Source organism: Coregonus lavaretus (genome assembly GCF_964263955.1).
Source record: "Coregonus lavaretus genome assembly, chromosome: 5".
Taxonomy (NCBI): domain Eukaryota; kingdom Metazoa; phylum Chordata; class Actinopteri; order Salmoniformes; family Salmonidae; genus Coregonus; species Coregonus lavaretus.
Window position 1 is genome coordinate 77,160,456 of NC_139992.1, and position 18,957 is coordinate 77,179,412.

Consider the following 18,957-nt stretch of genomic DNA (forward strand, 5'->3'; position numbering starts at 1 on the left):
TCTCCACCCTCTCCGAGCTGGGCATCTCCGGCGCGGCTCACTCCTGGATTGCGTCCTACCTGACCGGTCGCTCCTACCAAGTGGCGTGGCGAGAAGCTGTCTCCGCACCACGTGCTCTCACCACTGGTGTCCCCCAGGGCTCAGTTCTAGGCCCTCTCCTTTTCTCCCTATACACCAAGTCACTTGGCTCTGTCATATCCTCACATGGCCTCTCCTATCATTGCTACGCTGACGATACACAACTAATCTTCTCCTTTCCCCCTTCTGATAACCAGGTGGCGAATCGCATCTCTGCATGTCTGGCCGACATATCAGTATGGATGACGGATCACCACCTCAAGCTGAACCCTGGCAAGACGGAGCTGCTCTTCCTCCCGGGGAATGCCTGCCCGTTCCATGATCTCGCCATCACGGTTGACAACTCCGTTGTGTCCTCCTCCCAGAGTGCGAAGAGCCTTGGCGTGACCCTGGACAACACCCTGTCGTTCTCCGCTAACATCAAGGCGGTGACCCGATCCTGCAGGTTCATGCTCTACAACATTCGGAGAGTACGACCCTGCCTTACACAGGAAGCGGCACAGGTCCTAATCCAGGCACTTGTCATCTCCCGTCTGGATTACTGCAACTCGCTGTTGGCTGGGCTCCCTGCCTGTGCCATTAAACCCCTACAACTCATCCAGAATGCCGCAGCCCGTCTGGTGTTCAACCTTCCCAAGTTCTCTCACGTCACCCCCCTCCTCCGCACACTCCACTGGCTTCCAGTTGAAGCTCGCATCCGTTACAAGACCATGGTGCTTGCCTATGGAGCAGTGAGGGGAACGGCACCTCCGTACCTTCAGGCTCTGATCAGTCCCTACACCCAAACGAGGGCATTGCGTTCATCCACCTCTGGCCTGCTGGCTCCCCTTCCTCTGCGGAAGCATAGTTCCCGCTCAGCCCAGTCAAAACTGTTCGCTGCTCTGGCACCCCAATGGTGGAACAAGCTCCCTCACGACGCCAGGACAGCGGAGTCACTCACCACCTTCCGGAGACATTTGAAACCCCACCTCTTTAAGGAATACCTGGGATAGGATGAAGTAATCCTTCTAGCCCCCCCCCCCCCCCCCCCCCCCCCCCAAAAAAAAAAATTTGTTGTAAAGTGGTTAACCCACTGGCTATAGGGTGTATGCACCAATTTGTAAGTCGCTCTGGATAAGAGCGTCTGCTAAATGACTTAAATGTAAATGTAATGTTTTGCAGAGGGGTCAAATACTTATTTCCCTCATTAAAATGCAAATCAATTTATAACATTTTTGACATGCGTTTTTCTGGATTTTTTTGTTGTTATTCTGTCTCTCACTGTTCAAATAAACCTACAATTAAAATTATAGACTGATCATGTCTTTGTCAGTGGGCAAACGTACCAAAAGAACAAAATAACCATATATAGTTGGAGTTTCACTAAACTGTGGATTGCAAAACCCAACATTTCAATGGAACATCTGAAGTCCAAGAACAATTCAACATTAATGAATAAAGACAGCCAGCCCTGATAGATATTCACATGAACTATACATATGTTGAGAAGCTATTCAGAGAGATCACTACTATAAGGCTGAAGTCCTCGGACAGCCACTCACGTTGTAATGTGCCAGTGTGTTGAGTCTCTTCCACCTGCCCTCCTTCTGTGACGTCAAGTCCATGTCTGACAGGATCTGCCCTGTAGAGCCGGGGCGCCACTCTGTGGACGGGGGGGGAAGTGCACCTTAGCATTCTAATATTACTTAAAGGTATGTAGACTAACGTACATGCAAAAACATGAAACTTCCGGTTGTTCCCCAACTCTTAGCATTGGATAACAATGGTAGAACCGTGTGTGTGCGCATGTGTGCATTCTCACCCAGAGCAACACTGTCCACCTTCGGTCTCTGTGTGTAGGGCAGGTTGCGGTACACCTGTTCAATGATCTTCTCCTTCACCTGAGAGATGGTGTCACAGTTCAGCACCTTCACCGGCGTCACGTCTGGCCCCTCCCCGTGCACCAGCACCTGCAGGGTCTGATTGGACACACACAGATGTCAATCGTCCAGAGTCACACTGATCTCTGACCTCATGATTAGGCCACACCTATTTGTTTTGGTAAATGATAGCAACATGCTGGGTACAGCTGTCTAAAACAGCATTCTGTAGATTAATTTGCCTTGTGTGTATTGATTATTTGACCAAAAATACAATTTATTGCCTAAATGAATGAAAAACAGCATGGGGAGAGAAGACTTGAAACATGATGTCTCTCTCTATCAGTTTTCCCATAAATCACTGAGCTGATTTCTCTTCCAGATGATAACACGCTGTTTTCACAAAAGTCAGTTACAAGAGCCAATCATATTACAGGGTCCGTTACGAAAGCCAATCGTATTAGAAGGTCCATTACGAGAGCCAATCGTATTACAGGGTCTGTTAAACCAACCTTATCAGTGATTGAGTCTGATGGAAACATTAACCTCTAGCCCGTCTCTCTGCCCTTATTGAGCTTTCCCTCCCTCTCTCTCTCTCTCACCACTCCCTCGCTCTCACCACTCCCTCTCTCTCTCACCACTCCCTCTCTCTCACCACTCTCTCTCTCTCACCACTCCCTCGCTCTCACCACTCCCTCTCTCTCAATTATCTCTCTATGCTCTCTCTCTCTCAATGCTCTCTCTCTCTCCTCACTGAGATCTGAGACCCTCTGCTCAAAGTCGTTATTCCATTACATGTGATGTTATTGGACATCTACAGTGACTAGGGGCCCATTCGCTACCACCCCCTGTGTCCTGGGTCACGTACGCATCACAATAATACACTGAGAGAGTGAGATAGTCCATAGAGAAGCAGGTACCAGTGTGAGTAGAGGGCATTAGGACTAGATCACAGGAGCCAGAGGAGATGGTTAGACTTGATAAGACAGCTAGTGTTCTTGTATTGAGGGCTTGTGTCGTAGAATTACAAAATCGGTAGTAGAGTGGATATAGCTGGAAAATCCAGTTCACTCAAAATGGCTGCTGGTTCACCCACCATAGAGTGCTGCTTTGAATAGGAATATCTCTTCTATTAATTGTAATTATTTGAGCGGTGCAGTATAGAGTGTACTCACCAGGACGCAGTACTCCACATCGTCCCCTAGGAGCCCCGTGTCGTTCAGAGTGTACTTGGCCTTCTTCATCTTAGCGTCCACTGGACCCTTCTCTACCTGGTGCTTGATGGCCTTGAACAGTTTGTATAGGGGCTCGCCCGCAGAGTCCTACACACACACACACACAGAGGGGAGTGAGCTCATCAGTACTAATGAGACCATTCTCTCTTCTCTTTCAGTGTAATTACTGAAGACACAGCCACGTGTTCACTGTCACACAATTGATTATTTAAAGAGTGCTTTAATCCACAAATCTATAAGACCAAATAAATAAGTTTTCCCCAGGGTGGTCTCATTGGAACGTCTCAAACCAAACACTTCATCTGAAACATTAGAAGACAAAAGTGAGACATTGGGGAGCAAAGGAGAGGGAAACTGGAGAGACAGAAAGAGTGGTGGAGAGATGGAAAGAATGTGAATCAGAATGTGAAGACTTCAGAATCAATACATAAAATAAGAGAGACTGAAAAAGAGAGAGACTGAAAAAGAGAGACAGAAAGAGAGAGAGAGACAGAATGAAAGAGAGAGAGAGACAGAGAGCGACAGAAAGAGACAGAGAGAGACAGAATGAGAGACAGAGAGAGAGACAGAAAGAGACAGACAGAGAGAGACAGAAAGAGACAGACAGAGAGAGACAGAGAGACAGAAAGACAGAGACAGGAAGAGACAGACAGAAAGAGACAGAGAGACAGAGACAGAAAGACAGAGACAGAAAGAGACAGACAGAGACAGAGAGAGACAGAGACAGAAAGAGACAGACAGAAAGAGACAGAGAGAGAGAATGAAAGAGAAAGACAGACAGTGAGAGAAGGAGAGAGAGAGATTGTGAGAGATTGATGGAGAGAAAAAGAGGGTTTAAAAGAAAGAGCAGGTTTGAATAAACAACGTGTGAGTCTTACCCTGAGGAACTGATAGAGACAGATGGACATCCAGTTACACAGCATCCTCTCCACCACAGTCTCTGACCTGCACACACAAATTCATCAATTAAACAATTCAATTAATTAACTGCTTTCTTGTGATCTACTGTTATCTTGTGATCCACCTGTGTTGTGTTTACTAGGCACGAAACATAAGAAAACACAGAGGGGTACCATCTAAACTTGCCCAATAAGAAATGCTGGTTTTCATTAAGACAGGCCTGATTGGAAGGCTGTGTGTGTCTCACCTGCGCAGCATGAGTTTGGGGTTCTTGCTGTGCACATATTCCTCCATCAGTTCCAGCAGTAGGCTTCTCATGATGTCTGTGTAGTACTCTAGTTTCCCGTGCAGAGCCACAGTTAGTAACGACGCAAAGTAGACCCTGGACCTGGCGTTAAAGTCTGGACGGCCCTCCAAGGTCTTGATGAACTAAGAACACACAGAGACCCAACAGAGAGATGGGGTTAGCAACTCCTGTTTAAATCAATAGAACATCTGTAGGTATAGAACGAGTATCGACTCTATGTCAATACTCTGAAACTGTATCTGGCACAAGTACTGTAGACAGGCAGCCAGGCAGTCAACCTAATAGACAGACATACAGACAGAGTCAGACCGACAGGGAGAGAAACAGTCAGCCATCCAGCCATCTCAGCAAGCTGAGTAAAACCTACATTGATGAGGAAGGTCTTGGAGTTGAGCAGGTTAGAGAACTGGTTGAGGGCCTGAGCTACGATGACCTTCCGTCCCTCGGGGATTTCCAGCTTGCCAGTGATCATGACATCATTGTCCCCGTCTTTAGAGGGTAGGAAGAAGACCCGGTCTGTGTAGGTCTTATAGTCCAGGAAGGGGATCCTGGCCTCACTCAGGTCATTGGTCTGGTCCTCCATCTCGATCATCAGGTCTGGAGGAAGATACAGAACATAACAAGACTAGCTCCTAGGAGAACCAGAACACAAAAAGACTAGCTCCTAGGAGAACCAGAACACAACAAGACTAGCTCCTAGGAGAACCAGAACACAACAATACTAGCTCCTAGGTGAACCAGAACACAACAAGACTAGCTCCTAGGAGAACCAGAACACAACAAGACTAGCTCCTAGGAGAACCAGAACACAACAATACTAGCTCCTAGGTGAACCAGAACACAACAAGACTAGCTCCTAGGTGAACCAGAACACAACAAGACTAGCTCCTAGGTGAACCAGAACACAACAAGACTAGCTCCTAGGTGAACCAGAACACAACAAGACTAGCTCCTAGGAGAACCAGAACACAAAAAGACTAGCTCCTAGGAGAACCAGAACACAACAAGACTAGCTCCTAGGTGAACCAGAACACAACAAGACTAGCTCCTAGGTGAACCAGAACACAACAAGACTAGCTCCTAGGTGAACCAGAACACAACAAGACTAGCTCCTAGGAGAACCAGAACACAACAAGACTAGCTCCTAGGTGAACCAGAACACAACAAGACTAGCTCCTAGGAGAACCAGAACACAAAAAGACTAGCTCCTAGGAGAACCAGAACACAACAAGACTAGCTCCTAGGAGAACCAGAACACAACAATACTAGCTCCTAGGTGAACCAGAACACAACAAGACTAGCTCCTAGGTGAACCAGAGCACAACAAGACTAGCTCCTAGGAGAACAGAACACAACAAGACTAGCTCCTAGGAGAACCAGAACACAACAAGACTAGCTCCTAGGAGAACCAGAACACAACAAGACTAGCTCCTTGGAGAACCAGAACACAACAAGACTAGCTCCTAGGAGAACAAGAACATAACAAGACTAGCTCCTAGGAGAACCAGAACACAACAAGACTAGCTCCTAGGAGAACCAGAACACAACAAGACTAGCTCCTAGGTGAACCACAACACAACAAGACTAGCTCCTAGGTGAACCAGAACACAACAAGACTAGCTCCTAGGAGAACCACAACACAACAAGACTAGCTCCTAGGTGAACCAGAACACAACAAGACTAGCTCCTAGGAGAACCAGAACACAACAAGACTAGCTCCTAGGAGAACCAGAACACAACAAGATAGTGTGTGTGTGTAATGTTTTAGCAGTGTATGTGGTGTGTGATAGTGTGTGTGATGTTATAGCAGTGTATGTGGTGTGTGATAGTGTGTGATAGTGTGCACATACCTGTGAATTCCTTCTTGCAGCGGTCTCTCACGCTCTCCTCCAGATTCTCCAACTGGTGTTTTACTTTCTCATACTCTCTCTCTGCCTGCTGGCTCTTCCTCCTGTCATACACACATAGGAACAGTCCATTAGACATCAACACACAGGAACAGCCCATTAGACTATTAACATATAGGAACAGTCCATTAGACTATTAACATATAGGAACAGTCCATTAGACATCAACACATAGGAACAGCCCATTAGACTACAGACAACACATAGGAACAACTCCATTCAACTATTAACACACAGGAACAGCCCATTAGACTATTAACACATAGGAACAGTCCATTAGACATCAACACATAGGAACAGTCCATTAGACTACAGACAACACATAGGAACAACTCCATTCAACTATTAACACATAGGAACAGTCCATTAGACTATTAACACATAGGAACAGTCCATTAGACTATTAACACACAGGAACAGCCCATTAGACTATTAACACACAGGAACAGCCCATTAGACTATTAACACATAGGAACAGTCCATTAGACTATTAACACAGGAACAGTCCATTAGATTACAGGCATTACATTTACATTTACATTTTAGTCATTTAGCAGACGCTCTTATCCAGAGCGACTTACAGTTAGTGAATACATATATATATATTTTTTTTATACTGCCCCCCCCGTGGGAATCGAACCCACAACCCTGGCGTTGCAAACGCCATGCTCTATCAACTGAGCTACATCCCTGCCGGCCATTCCCTCCCCTACCCTGGACGACGCTGGGCCAATTGTGCGCTGCCCATGAGTCTCCCGGTCGCGGCCGGCGGCGACAGAGCCTGGATTCGAACCAGGATCTCTAGTGGCACAGTTAGCACTGTGATGCAGTGCCTTAGACCACTGCGCCACTCAGGCATGTCATTAACACAGGAACAGTACATTACACTACAGACATTAACACATAGGAACAGTCCATTAGATTACATACATTAACACATAGGAACAGTCCATTAGATTACATACATTAACACATAGGAACAGTCCATTAGATTACATACATTAACACAGGAACAGTCCATTAGATTACAGACATTAACACATAGGAACCATCCATTAGATTATAGACATTAACACATAGGAACAGGCCATTAAATTACAGACATTAACACACAGGAACAGTCCATTAGATTACAGACATTAACACAGGAACAGTCCATTAGATTATAGACATTAACACATAGGAACCATCCATTAGATTATAGACATTAACACATAGGAACCATCCATTAGATTATAGACATTAACACATAGGAACAGTCCATTAGATTATAGACATTAACACATACGAACAGTCCATTAGATTATAGACATTAACACAGGAACAGTCCATTAGATTACAGACATTAACACATAGGAACCATCCATTAGATTATAGACATTAACACATAGGAACAGTCCATTAAATTAAAGAACTGTTCCACTATGTGAATCTGTAGTTTGCACATTTGAGATTATTCCATTGGTCCTAAAGTGTAAACTCCAGACACCCATTTCACTGGGTTAAGTAAAAACAATTCACCCATCAGAACTACATGAGTGGTGCTTGATGGGAAGTGTAGTTGTGTACCTGTAGCAGTAGACGGACACAGCTATGAACAGTAGCATAGGGACGATGACAGCTGGGATGATGATAGCCAAAGGAATCTCATACTTCCTCTCATAGTTCACTGAGCCCACCACCCACTCACCATTACCAAACTTTATCTGAGAGAGAGAGAGAGAGAGAGAGAGAGAGTCAGTTAAGCCAAACAGAATAAAGTGAATAAACTACAAGACGTGTATAATTGTGGAGAGCCAGATATACATCAAGGTGTTGATGCTGATATTTCTCTGTCAGAACTGAGTGGTCCCAGTCAGAAGACTATGATTATTGTATGGTTGAATCAGGTGTGCTTTGACTGAAGTGAATGACTACAACACAGGACATTCCATTAAGACTGGACACCCCTGATTTAGATAGGTTCCAGGATTCCAGTGTCTTAGTACATTTATATCTGAAATACATGAGAGCCAGAGAGACCTCAGATTGTCCAGTGCGAATGCCTGAAGCATATCTCTCGTTGCCATGGTTTTAGACAGAAGGCCAGTGTTGTCACCGTTAGGTCCAAAGGGTCGGAGCTGGTGTCTCTGCGCTGGCGTTTGGAGCGGGCTCTGGGCTGGGTGGACGGAGCTTCCAGGAACAGCTTGTCATCCTGCAGGATGGTCACCTTGCAGGAGGCATCTCCTACGAACGCCTGGGCTTCTTCAGCTGTCATGCCCTTGCTGAAACCACGACCCTGGGGAGGGAGAGAGAGGTGGCTGGCTGTTAACCTCTGGACTGCAGGGAGGGACATGCAATCATTTGTAATACCAGATATGATTACATCAATATTGATATGAATTATATCAATATCAATGCACTATAATTGTCTTTTCTCTGCGGGGGGACATCGTCACAAAGCAGAATAACATTTAAGCCACAATGGTCCACAGAAAACGATAAGCGAGTATTACCAGAAATAACCAAATAACAACTAAACAGTCACCATGACAACACAATCCCATAAGAGTAGTGTTACTGTTATTTACCGTGACGATGATGATGGAGGTTTCAGTGATGATGTTCTTGGTCAGTTCATTGAACAACGGGTCGGGGTGGTAGTCAAAGGTCTTCAGTTCCTCTACTTCGTTGTCTAGCTGGAGCAAGGTCTTAAAGGACTGGGTCTCATAGGACCTGTTCACCGCTGGACTGTCAAACAGCAACACTGTGTCGTTCTTATGTAGGGCATACTGGATGAACTGGAGAGGGGGAGAGTAGGATGGAGAGGGGGGCATAGAGAGAGGAGGGAGGGGGAGAGGGGGAGGGAGAGTGGTAGAGAGAGTGGAAAAGAGAGAGAGAAAAGAGAGAGAGAGAAAAGACAGAGAGACACAGAAAGAGAGAGATTCAAAGATAGTTTGAAATCCAAGTCAATTTCATTCCTGGCAGGACACTGTTTGTGTTTAGTCTCACAGAGAAGTCTGTAGTCACAGACAAAGAACATTAAGGTCACTGAGTCACTGTTGACATGCTAGCTACCTGCCATGGATAATACCACAGCAAGAGTACTGTACACTAGAGGGATTAGAATACACTACTGGCAGGAAACAGAGAACTTGTTGAATGGTATACTAACCTCAATGGGAATGGACTCTAGAATGGATAACATATAGTGTATTGTATAATAGGAGTGGACTCTAGAATGGATACCATGTAGTGTATTGTATAATAGGAGTGGACTATAAAATGGATACCATATAGTGTACTGTATAATAAGAGTGGACTCTAGAATGGATACCATGTAGTGTATTGTATAATAGGAGTGGACTATAGAATGGATACCATGTAGTGTATTGTATATTAGGAGTGGACTCTAGAATGGATACCATGTAGTGTATTGTATAATAGGAGTGGACTCTAGAATGGATACCATGTAGTGTATTGTATAATAGGAGTGGACTATAAAATGGATACCATATAGTGTACTGTATAATAAGAGTGGACTATAGAATGGATACCATGTAGTGTATTGTATAATAGGAGTGGACTATAGAATGGATACCATGTAGTGTATTGTATAATAGGAGTGGACTCTAGAATGGATACCATGTAGTGTATTGTATAATAGGAGTGGACTCTAGAATGGATACCATGTAGTGTATTGTATAATAGGAGTGGACTCTAGAATGGATACCATGTAGTGTATTGTATAATAGGAGTGGACTCTAGAATGGATACCATGTAGTGTATTGTATAATAGGAGTGGACTATAGAATGGTTACCATGTAGTGTATTGTATAATAGGAGTGGACTCTAGAATGGATACCATGTAGTGTATTGTATAATAGGAGTGGACTATAGAATGGATACCATGTAGTGTATTGTATAATAGGAGTGGACTATAGAATGGTTACCGTGTATTGTATAATAGGAGTGGACTATAGAATGGATAACACGTAGTGTACTGTATAATAGAAGTAGTGTGTACTAACCTCAATGGGAGGGGCCTCCTGAGAGAAGTCGTCAGCAGAGGGCAGCACCTTCATGGTGGCTCTCTGGATGAGGTCAAAACCACTGCCCACACACACGATCCTCCTGCCTCCACTGAAACACCAGACAACACACACGTCAGCTCTCAATACAACACAACACACACAATCCTACTGCAACTCGCTGTTGGCTGGGCTCCCCACTTGTGCCATCAAACCCTCTGCAACTTAGCAGAACGCAGCAGCCCGCCTGATGTTCAAACTTCCTAACTTTTCCCATGTCACCCCGCTCCTCCGCACACTCCACTGACTTCCAGTCAAAGCTCACATCCACTACAAGACCACGGCACTTACCTACGGAACAGCAATAGGAACTGCCCCTCCCTACCTTCAGGCTATGCTCAAACCCTACACCCCAATCCGAGTACTCCATTCTGCCACCTCTGGTCTCATGGCCCTCCCACCCCAACGGGAGGGCAGCTCAGCCGCTCAGCCCAGTCCAAGCTCTTCTGTCCTGGCACCCCAATGGTGGAACCAGCTTCCCCCTGAAGCTAAGACAGCAGAATCCCTACCAATCTTCTGAAAACATATTTTGTGAACTAACACTCGCACTTGACTCTTTCCTCTATTACTAGCGCTGACTTTGCAGATAGAGACTTTGAGGAAAAATGTACTTACTATGACTGTGATATGTGGTTGTCCCACCTAGCTATCTTAAGATGGCTGCACTAACTATGTGGCTCTGGATAAGAGCATCTGCTAAATGACTAAAATGTAATCCTCCTGCCTCCACTGAAACACCAGACGACACCATATATCAGGGTCATGTTAGTAAGCACAAAACAGGAGAAAACTTTTGAAATGTTTTGAAAGAGGGAGACACTACCTGAATTTGTCCAATAAGAAACAGTAATTTCATTATGCGCTTCAAACTGTTTTGCATTCAACCCAAGCTTCGTTTAAAGAAAAAGAGGTGCTTTGATTTCAACCCTCTCTGGAACATTGTGGCTGGACTTTCCTCACCATACGAAGCTGGTCTTGGGGTTGTAGTCAGTGAGTTTGGCGTTCTCAGAGTACTGGAAGGGGACAGGGACGTCCTTGGAGGTGGTCTTCCCATACCTCACTGAGACTATCAGGGGCTCCGATGGAACCTTCTGGCCCTTGTATACACCTGTCTCACAGGTGATCTCACTGCCAAACGACAACCTGAGGGAGAAACAGGGACAGAGAGCATTATGGGAAAGGTCAAACAGGGGTCGTAGTGTTGAGGGGAGAGAAGGTCGTTCCAAAGGAACAACAAGTCAAACTCAATATACCGTATGGCTAATATATTTCAGAGGTTGGCCTTGAGAGAACAACTGAATACGACATGACTTAGGCAACCTGTACAGACAGCAAACTGTAGGGGTTGGAAGACTGAAGTGTAAGCATCCTTACACTTTACAGGGCGTTCCCCCCACGGTGACAATAACATCATCCTTGTTTGCCGTATTCAGGTTTTTCCCAGAGATAGTGATGACTGTTCCCCCAGCCTTAGGGCCCTTCAGGGGGGAAACGGTCTCAGGGATGGGGTCCTGGAAGGGGTAAGAGATGGGACATCAGTGATAAGGTAACATACTTAGGTCCTGGGGTTTTTCCTGACTGCATGACCTGACAAGGAAAAACTCCTGTCCTGACCTTATAACATACTGTTTGGTTACTTAGCAGATGCTTTCATCCAAAGTGTTTTACAGTTAACACATTGTATGTATACAGTGGGGGAAAAAAAGTATTTAGTCAGCCACCAATTGTGCAAGTTCTCCCACTTAAAAAGATGAGAGAGGCCTGTAATTTTCATCATAGGTACACGTCAACTATGACAGACAAAATGAGATTTTTTTTCTCCAGAAAATCACATTGTAAGATTTTTTATGAATGTATTTGCAAATTATGGTGGAAAATAAGTATTTGGTCAATAACAAAAGTTTCTCAATACTTTGTTATATACCCTTTGTTGGCAATGACACAGGTCAAACGTTTTCTGTAAGTCTTCACAAGGTTTTCACACACTGTTGCTGGTATTTTCGCCCATTCCTCCATGCAGATCTCCTCTAGAGCAGTGATGTTTTGGGGCTGTCGCTGGGCAACACGGACTTTCAACTCCCTCCAAAGATTTTCTATGGGGTTGAGATCTGGAGACTGGCTAGGCCACTCCAGGACCTTGAAATGCTTCTTACGAAGCCACTCCTTCGTTGCCCGGGCGGTGTGTTTGGGATCATTGTCATGCTGAAAGACCCAGCCACGTTTCATCTTCAATGCCCTTGCTGATGGAAGGAGGTTTTCACTCAAAATCTCACGATACATGGCCCCATTCATTCTTTCCTTTACACGGATCAGTCGTCCTGGTCCCTTTGCAGAAAAACAGCCCCAAAGCATGATGTTTCCACCCCCATGATTCACAGTAGGTATGGTGTTCTTTGGATGCAACTCAGCATTCTTTGTCCTCCAAACACGACGAGTTGAGTTTTTACCAAAAAGTTCTATTTTGGTTTCATCTGACCATATGACATTCTCCCAATCCTCTTCTGGATCATCCAAATGCACTCTAGCAAACTTCAGACGGGCCTGGACATGTACTGGCTTAAGCAGGGGGACTCATCTGACACTGCAGGATTTGAGTCCCTGGCGGCGTAGTGTGTTACTGATGGTAGGCTTTGTTACTTTGGTCCCAGCTCTCTGCAGGTCATTCACTAGGTCCCCCCGTGTGGTTCTGGGATTTTTGCTCACCGTTCTTGTGATCATTTTGACCCCACGGGGTGAGATCTTGCATGGAGCCCCAGATCGAGGGAGATTATCAGTGGTCTTGTATGTCTTCCATTTCCTAATAATTGCTCCCACAGTTGATTTCTTCAAACCAAGCTGCTTACCTATTGCAGATTCAGTCTTCCCAGCCTGGTGCAGGTCTACAATTTTGTTTCTGGTGTCCTTTGACAGCTCTTTGGTCTTGGCCATAGTGGAGTTTGGAGTGTGACTGTTTGAGGTTGTGGACAGGTGTCTTTTATACTGATAACAAGTTCAAACAGGTGCCATTAATACAGGTAACGAGTGGAGGACAGAGGAGCCTCAAAGAAGAAGTTACAGGTCTGTGAGAGCCAGAAATCTTGCTTGTTTGTAGGTGACCAAATACTTATTTTCCACCATAATTTGCAACTAAATTCATAAAAAATCCTACAATGTGATTTTCTGGATTTTTTTTTCTAAATTTGTCTGTCATAGTTGATGTGTACCTATGATGAAAATTACAGGCCTCTCTCATCTTTTTAAGTGGGAGAACATGCACAATTGGTGGCTGACTAAATACTTTTTTTTCCCCCACTGTACATATACTGTACAATATACTGAATGTGTCCCTTGACAAACTCTGGTGTCACAAACACCATGCTCTAACAACCCACTGAGCCCATTGGGACCACCAGTTACACCTCATGTCACGCCCCATTACCCTTCACTGCTTTATCATCACAACAGCAGCAGCCCAGATACTGAACACTTAGTACTTTATCACCACAACACAGCTACTGAACACTTAGTACTTTATCATCACAACACAGCTACTGAACACCACTTAGTACTTTATAATCACAACACAGCTACTGAACACTTAGTACTTTATCACCACAACACCGCTACTGAACACTTAGTACTTTATCATCACAACACAGCTACTGAACACTTAGTACTTTATCATCACAACACAGCTACTGAACACTTAGTACTTTATCACCACAACACCGCTACTGAACACTTAGTACTTTATCACCACAACACCGCTACTGAACACTTAGTACTTTATCACCACAACACCGCTACTGAACACTTAGTACTTTATCACCACAACACTGCTACTGAACACTTAGTACTTTATCATCACAACACTGCTACTGAACACTTAGTACTTTATCATCACAACACAGCTACTGAACACTTAGTACTTTATCATCACAACACCGCTACTGAACACCACTTAGTACTTTATCACCACAACACAGCTACTGAACACTTAGTACTTGATCATCACAACACAGCTACTGAACACCACTTAGTACTTTATCATCACAACACAGCTACTGAACACTTAGTACTGTATCACCACAACACTGCTACTGAACACTTAGTACTTTATCATCACAACACCGCTACTGAACACTTAGTACTGTATCACCACAACACTGCTACTGAACACTTAGTACTGTATCACCACAACACTGCTACTGAACACTTAGTACTGTATCACCACAACACTGCTACTGAACACTTAGTACTTTATCATCACAACACCGCTACTGAACACTTAGTACTGTATCACCACAACACTGCTACTGAACACTTAGTACTGTATCACCACAACACTGCTACTGAACACTTAGTACTGTATCACCACAACACTGCTACTGAACACTTAGTACTTTATCATCACAACACTGCTACTGAACACTTAGTACTTTATCATCACAACACAGCTACTGAACACTTAGTACTTTATCATCACAACACAGCTACTGAACACCACTTAGTACTTTATAATCACAACACAGCTACTGAACACTTAGTACTTTATCATCACAACACAGCTACTGAACACTTAGTACTTTATCACCACAACACCGCTACTGAACACTTAGTACTTTATCACCACAACACCGCTACTGAACACTTAGTACTTTATCACCACAACACCGCTACTGAACACTTAGTACTTTATCACCACAACACTGCTACTGAACACTTAGTACTTTATCATCACAACACTGCTACTGAACACTTAGTACTTTATCATCACAACACAGCTACTGAACACTTAGTACTTTATCATCACAACACCGCTACTGAACACCACTTAGTACTTTATCACCACAACACAGCTACTGAACACTTAGTACTTGATCATCACAACACAGCTACTGAACACCACTTAGTACTTTATCATCACAACACAGCTACTGAACACTTAGTACTGTATCACCACAACACTGCTACTGAACACTTAGTACTTTATCATCACAACACCGCTACTGAACACTTAGTACTGTATCACCACAACACTGCTACTGAACACTTAGTACTGTATCACCACAACACTGCTACTGAACACTTAGTACTGTATCACCACAACACTGCTACTGAACACTTAGTACTGTATCACCACAACACAGCTACTGAACACTTAGTACTTTATCATCAAAACACAGCGACTGAACACTTAGTACTTTATCATCACAACACCGCTACTGAACACTTAGTACTTTATCACCATAACACAGCATCACTTAGTACTTTATCATCCCAACACAGCTACTGAACAACACTTAGTACTTTATCACCACAACACCGCTACTGAACACTTAGTACTTTATCACCACAACACTGCTACTGAACACTTAGTACTTTTCATCACAACACAGCTACTGAACACCACTTAGTACTTTATCACCACAACACAGCTACTGAACACCACTTAGTACTTTATCATCACAACACAGCTACTGAACACTTAGTACTTTATCACCACAACACAGCTACTGAACACTTAGTACTTTATCATCACAACACAGCTACTGAACACCACTTAGTACTTTATCATCACAACACAGCTACTGAACAACAGTACTGTTTGATGAGAAAATACTGGGAGCAGACAGCCAGCCAGAGAGAGAGCGAGAAAGAGCAAGTGAGAGTGAGAGCGAGAGAAAGAGAGCGAGTGAGAGAAAGAGAAAGCGAGAGAGAGAGCGTGAGAGAGGCAGCGGTGTCCCGGCTGACACGAAGGACAATATTGACAAAAGAATGTTATGTACCCTAGAAAATCTGAAGCTTTGATCAAATCTATATTAAATCAAAATAGCTTTTCAAGCTTAGTACATTCTCATGGGGACATTGTTATTTTGGCAGAAACAAACAAACAAGAAAATATGAACCCCAAAATAAATGAGTGCAAATATTTACCCTAAAGTAAAATAGGCTCCCGGAATAGATTTTTTTATTAAGTCCATATACTCTTCTCCCCCATTAAATTCTATGTATCCTTTCAACAGATGCTATTCTGAATTCTAAGAGCATCTTCTAAGAACTAAGTACATTCATGAATGTGGAGATGTAAAAGCAGCAGAGTAAGACTAACATAGTGGCCGAATGAGTACTGAGCAGAGCTCTAACCAAACTAAGAGCAATGTACAATATGAAACGTCAAATCACTCCTGCACAGTGTGGGGCCTACTCTTGCAACAGTTAGGATTAATGTTAGGTTTAGGGTTAAGAATACCACTGTAACTGTATGAAACCTACCCTATAGGTGAAGAGGACCTCTGAACGTCCTCTCCTGCCCCCCTCCACCTCTACCTCCACTTCCCCCTGGTTGATGGGACCTGGGAGGTCCACTGGAGCAGGATGCCGGGCCGGACCGATCTCACACACAATACTGGAGAAGACAGAGAGCAGTTGGGGTAAGACAAAGGTCCCGTTTCTCCACCACACACACAAGCAGACATACCGTGCATTGAAATGTTGTGTTTAATTAAATCTGTTATTTTCTTCTTCATTCGCTGGACAGAAAAGTACATTACAGGCAGGGCCTTCACAAACCTAGAATAGTCCCAGTAAGCTAAATAATGTTGAAAAGACGTCTAAAATAAGTATTTTCCAGACATTGAAGTTAGGTTTAAATTAGGTTCTGAATGAAAGGTGAAAATATGTACTTTCTGGACGTTTAAAATACATATTTTCCAAGACATTGAAAATATGTATTTTCCGGACATTGAAATCAGGTTCATTTTCGGTTCTGAATTAAAGGTGAAAATACGTAATTTATAGACATCTATGTTTGGGCCAAATCAAGGCTGGTCCAGACTGGACAAAATCTGAACCAAACATAGATGTCTATGATTGTTTTAGATTTGGTCCAGACAGGACCAAAAATTAATGTCCGTGGATGTGGAAATCAAGGCCGGTCCGGACTGCACCAAAAAAATACGTCCATATGGCGTCTGTCCGTGCTTACTGAGATGCCTACAGTGTTGCCTGAAATTTTATTTTATGAATGCCCATCTACAGTGGGGAGAACAAGTATTTGATACACTGCCGATTTTGCAGGTTTTCCTACTTACAAAGCATGTAGAGGTCTGTAATTTTTATCATAGGTACACTTCAACTGTGAGAGACGGAATCTAAAACAAAAATCCAGAAGATCACATTGTATGATTTTTAAGTAATTAATTTGCATTTTATTGCATGACTTAAGTATTTGATACATCAGAAAAGCAGAATGTAATATTTGGTACAGAAACCTTTGTTTGCAATTACAGAGATCATACGTTTCCTGTAGGTCTTGACCAGGTTTGCACACACTGCAGCAGGGATTTTGGCCCACTCCTCCATACAGACCTTCTCCAGATCCTTCAGGTTTCGGGGCTGTCGCTGGGCAATACGGACTTTCAGCTCCCTCCAAAGATTTTCTATTGGGTTCAGGTCTGGAGACTGGCTAGGCCACTCCAGGACCTTGAGATGCTTCTTACGGAGCCACTCCTTAGTTGCCCTGGCTGTGTGTTTCGGGTCGTTGTCATGCTGGAAGACCCAGCCACGACCCATCTTCAATGCTCTTACTGAGGGAAGGAGGTTGTTGGCCAAGATCTCGCGATACATGGCCCCATCCATCCTCCCCTCAATACGGTGCAGTTGTCCTGTCCCCTTTGCAGAAAAGCATCCCCAAAGAATGATGTTTCCACCTCCATGCTTCATGGTTGGTATGGTGTTCTTGGGGTTGTACTCATCCTTCTTTCTCCAAACACGGCAAGTGGAGTTTAGACCAAAAAACTATATTTTTGTCTCATCAGACCACATGACCTTCTCCCATTCCTCCTCTGGATCATCCTGTTGGTCATTGGCAAACTTCAGACGGGCCTGGACATGCGCTGGCTTGAGCAGGGGGACCTTGCCTGCGCTGCAGGATTTTAATCCATGACGGCGTAGTGTGTTACTAATGGTTTTCTTTGGGACTGTGGTCCCAGCTCTCTTCAAGTTATTGACCAGGTCCTGCCATGTAGTTCTGGGCTGATCCCTCACCTTCCTCATGATCATTGATGCCCCACGAGGTGAGATCTTGCATGGAGCCCCAGACCGAGGGTGATTGACCATCATCTTAAACTTCTTCCATTTTCTGATAATTGCGCCAACAGTTGTTGCCTTCTCACCAAGCTGCTTGCCTATTGTCCTGTAACCCATCCCAGCCTTGTGCTGGTCTACAATTTTATCCCTGATGTCCTTACACAGCTCTCTGGTCTTGGCCATTGTGGAGAGGTTGGAGTCTGTTTGATTGAGTGTGTGGACAGGTGTCTTTTATACAGGTAACGAGTTCAAACAGGTGCAGTTAATACAGGTAATGAGTGGAGAACAGGAGGGCTTCTTAAAGAAAAACTAACAGGTCTGTGAGAGACGGAATTCTTACTGGTTGGTAGGTGATCAAATACTTATGTCATGCAATAAAATGCAAATTAATTACTTAAAAATCATACAATGTGATTTTCTGGATTTTTGAAATTACAGACCTCTACATGCTTTGTAAGTAGGAAAACCTGCAAAATCGGCAGTGTATCAAATACTTGTTCTCCCCACTGTATGTGGTAAGCCTACCGTTTG

At 44.1% G+C, this 18,957-nt stretch overlaps 1 protein-coding gene across 1 annotated transcript in view; it reads right to left on the minus strand.

The window, feature by feature from the left end:
- The window catches only part of LOC311129933 (plexin-B2-like), a 47,708-nt gene that overhangs the window by 13,301 nt on the left and 15,450 nt on the right, over positions 1–18,957 (minus strand). Inside the window, exons 17-30 of the mRNA XM_084162505.1 lie at positions 16,612–16,744; positions 11,731–11,867; positions 11,317–11,499; positions 10,297–10,408; positions 8,857–9,066; positions 8,385–8,564; positions 7,856–7,992; positions 6,230–6,330; positions 4,747–4,976; positions 4,320–4,501; positions 4,051–4,117; positions 3,113–3,259; positions 1,880–2,036; positions 1,620–1,720 (exon numbers count right to left, since the gene is read on the minus strand). Of these exons, the coding sequence (XP_084018631.1) occupies positions 1,620–1,720; positions 1,880–2,036; positions 3,113–3,259; positions 4,051–4,117; positions 4,320–4,501; positions 4,747–4,976; positions 6,230–6,330; positions 7,856–7,992; positions 8,385–8,564; positions 8,857–9,066; positions 10,297–10,408; positions 11,317–11,499; positions 11,731–11,867; positions 16,612–16,744 (2,077 nt within the window). The remainder of the gene's footprint in view (positions 1–1,619; positions 1,721–1,879; positions 2,037–3,112; positions 3,260–4,050; positions 4,118–4,319; positions 4,502–4,746; positions 4,977–6,229; positions 6,331–7,855; positions 7,993–8,384; positions 8,565–8,856; positions 9,067–10,296; positions 10,409–11,316; positions 11,500–11,730; positions 11,868–16,611; positions 16,745–18,957) is intronic.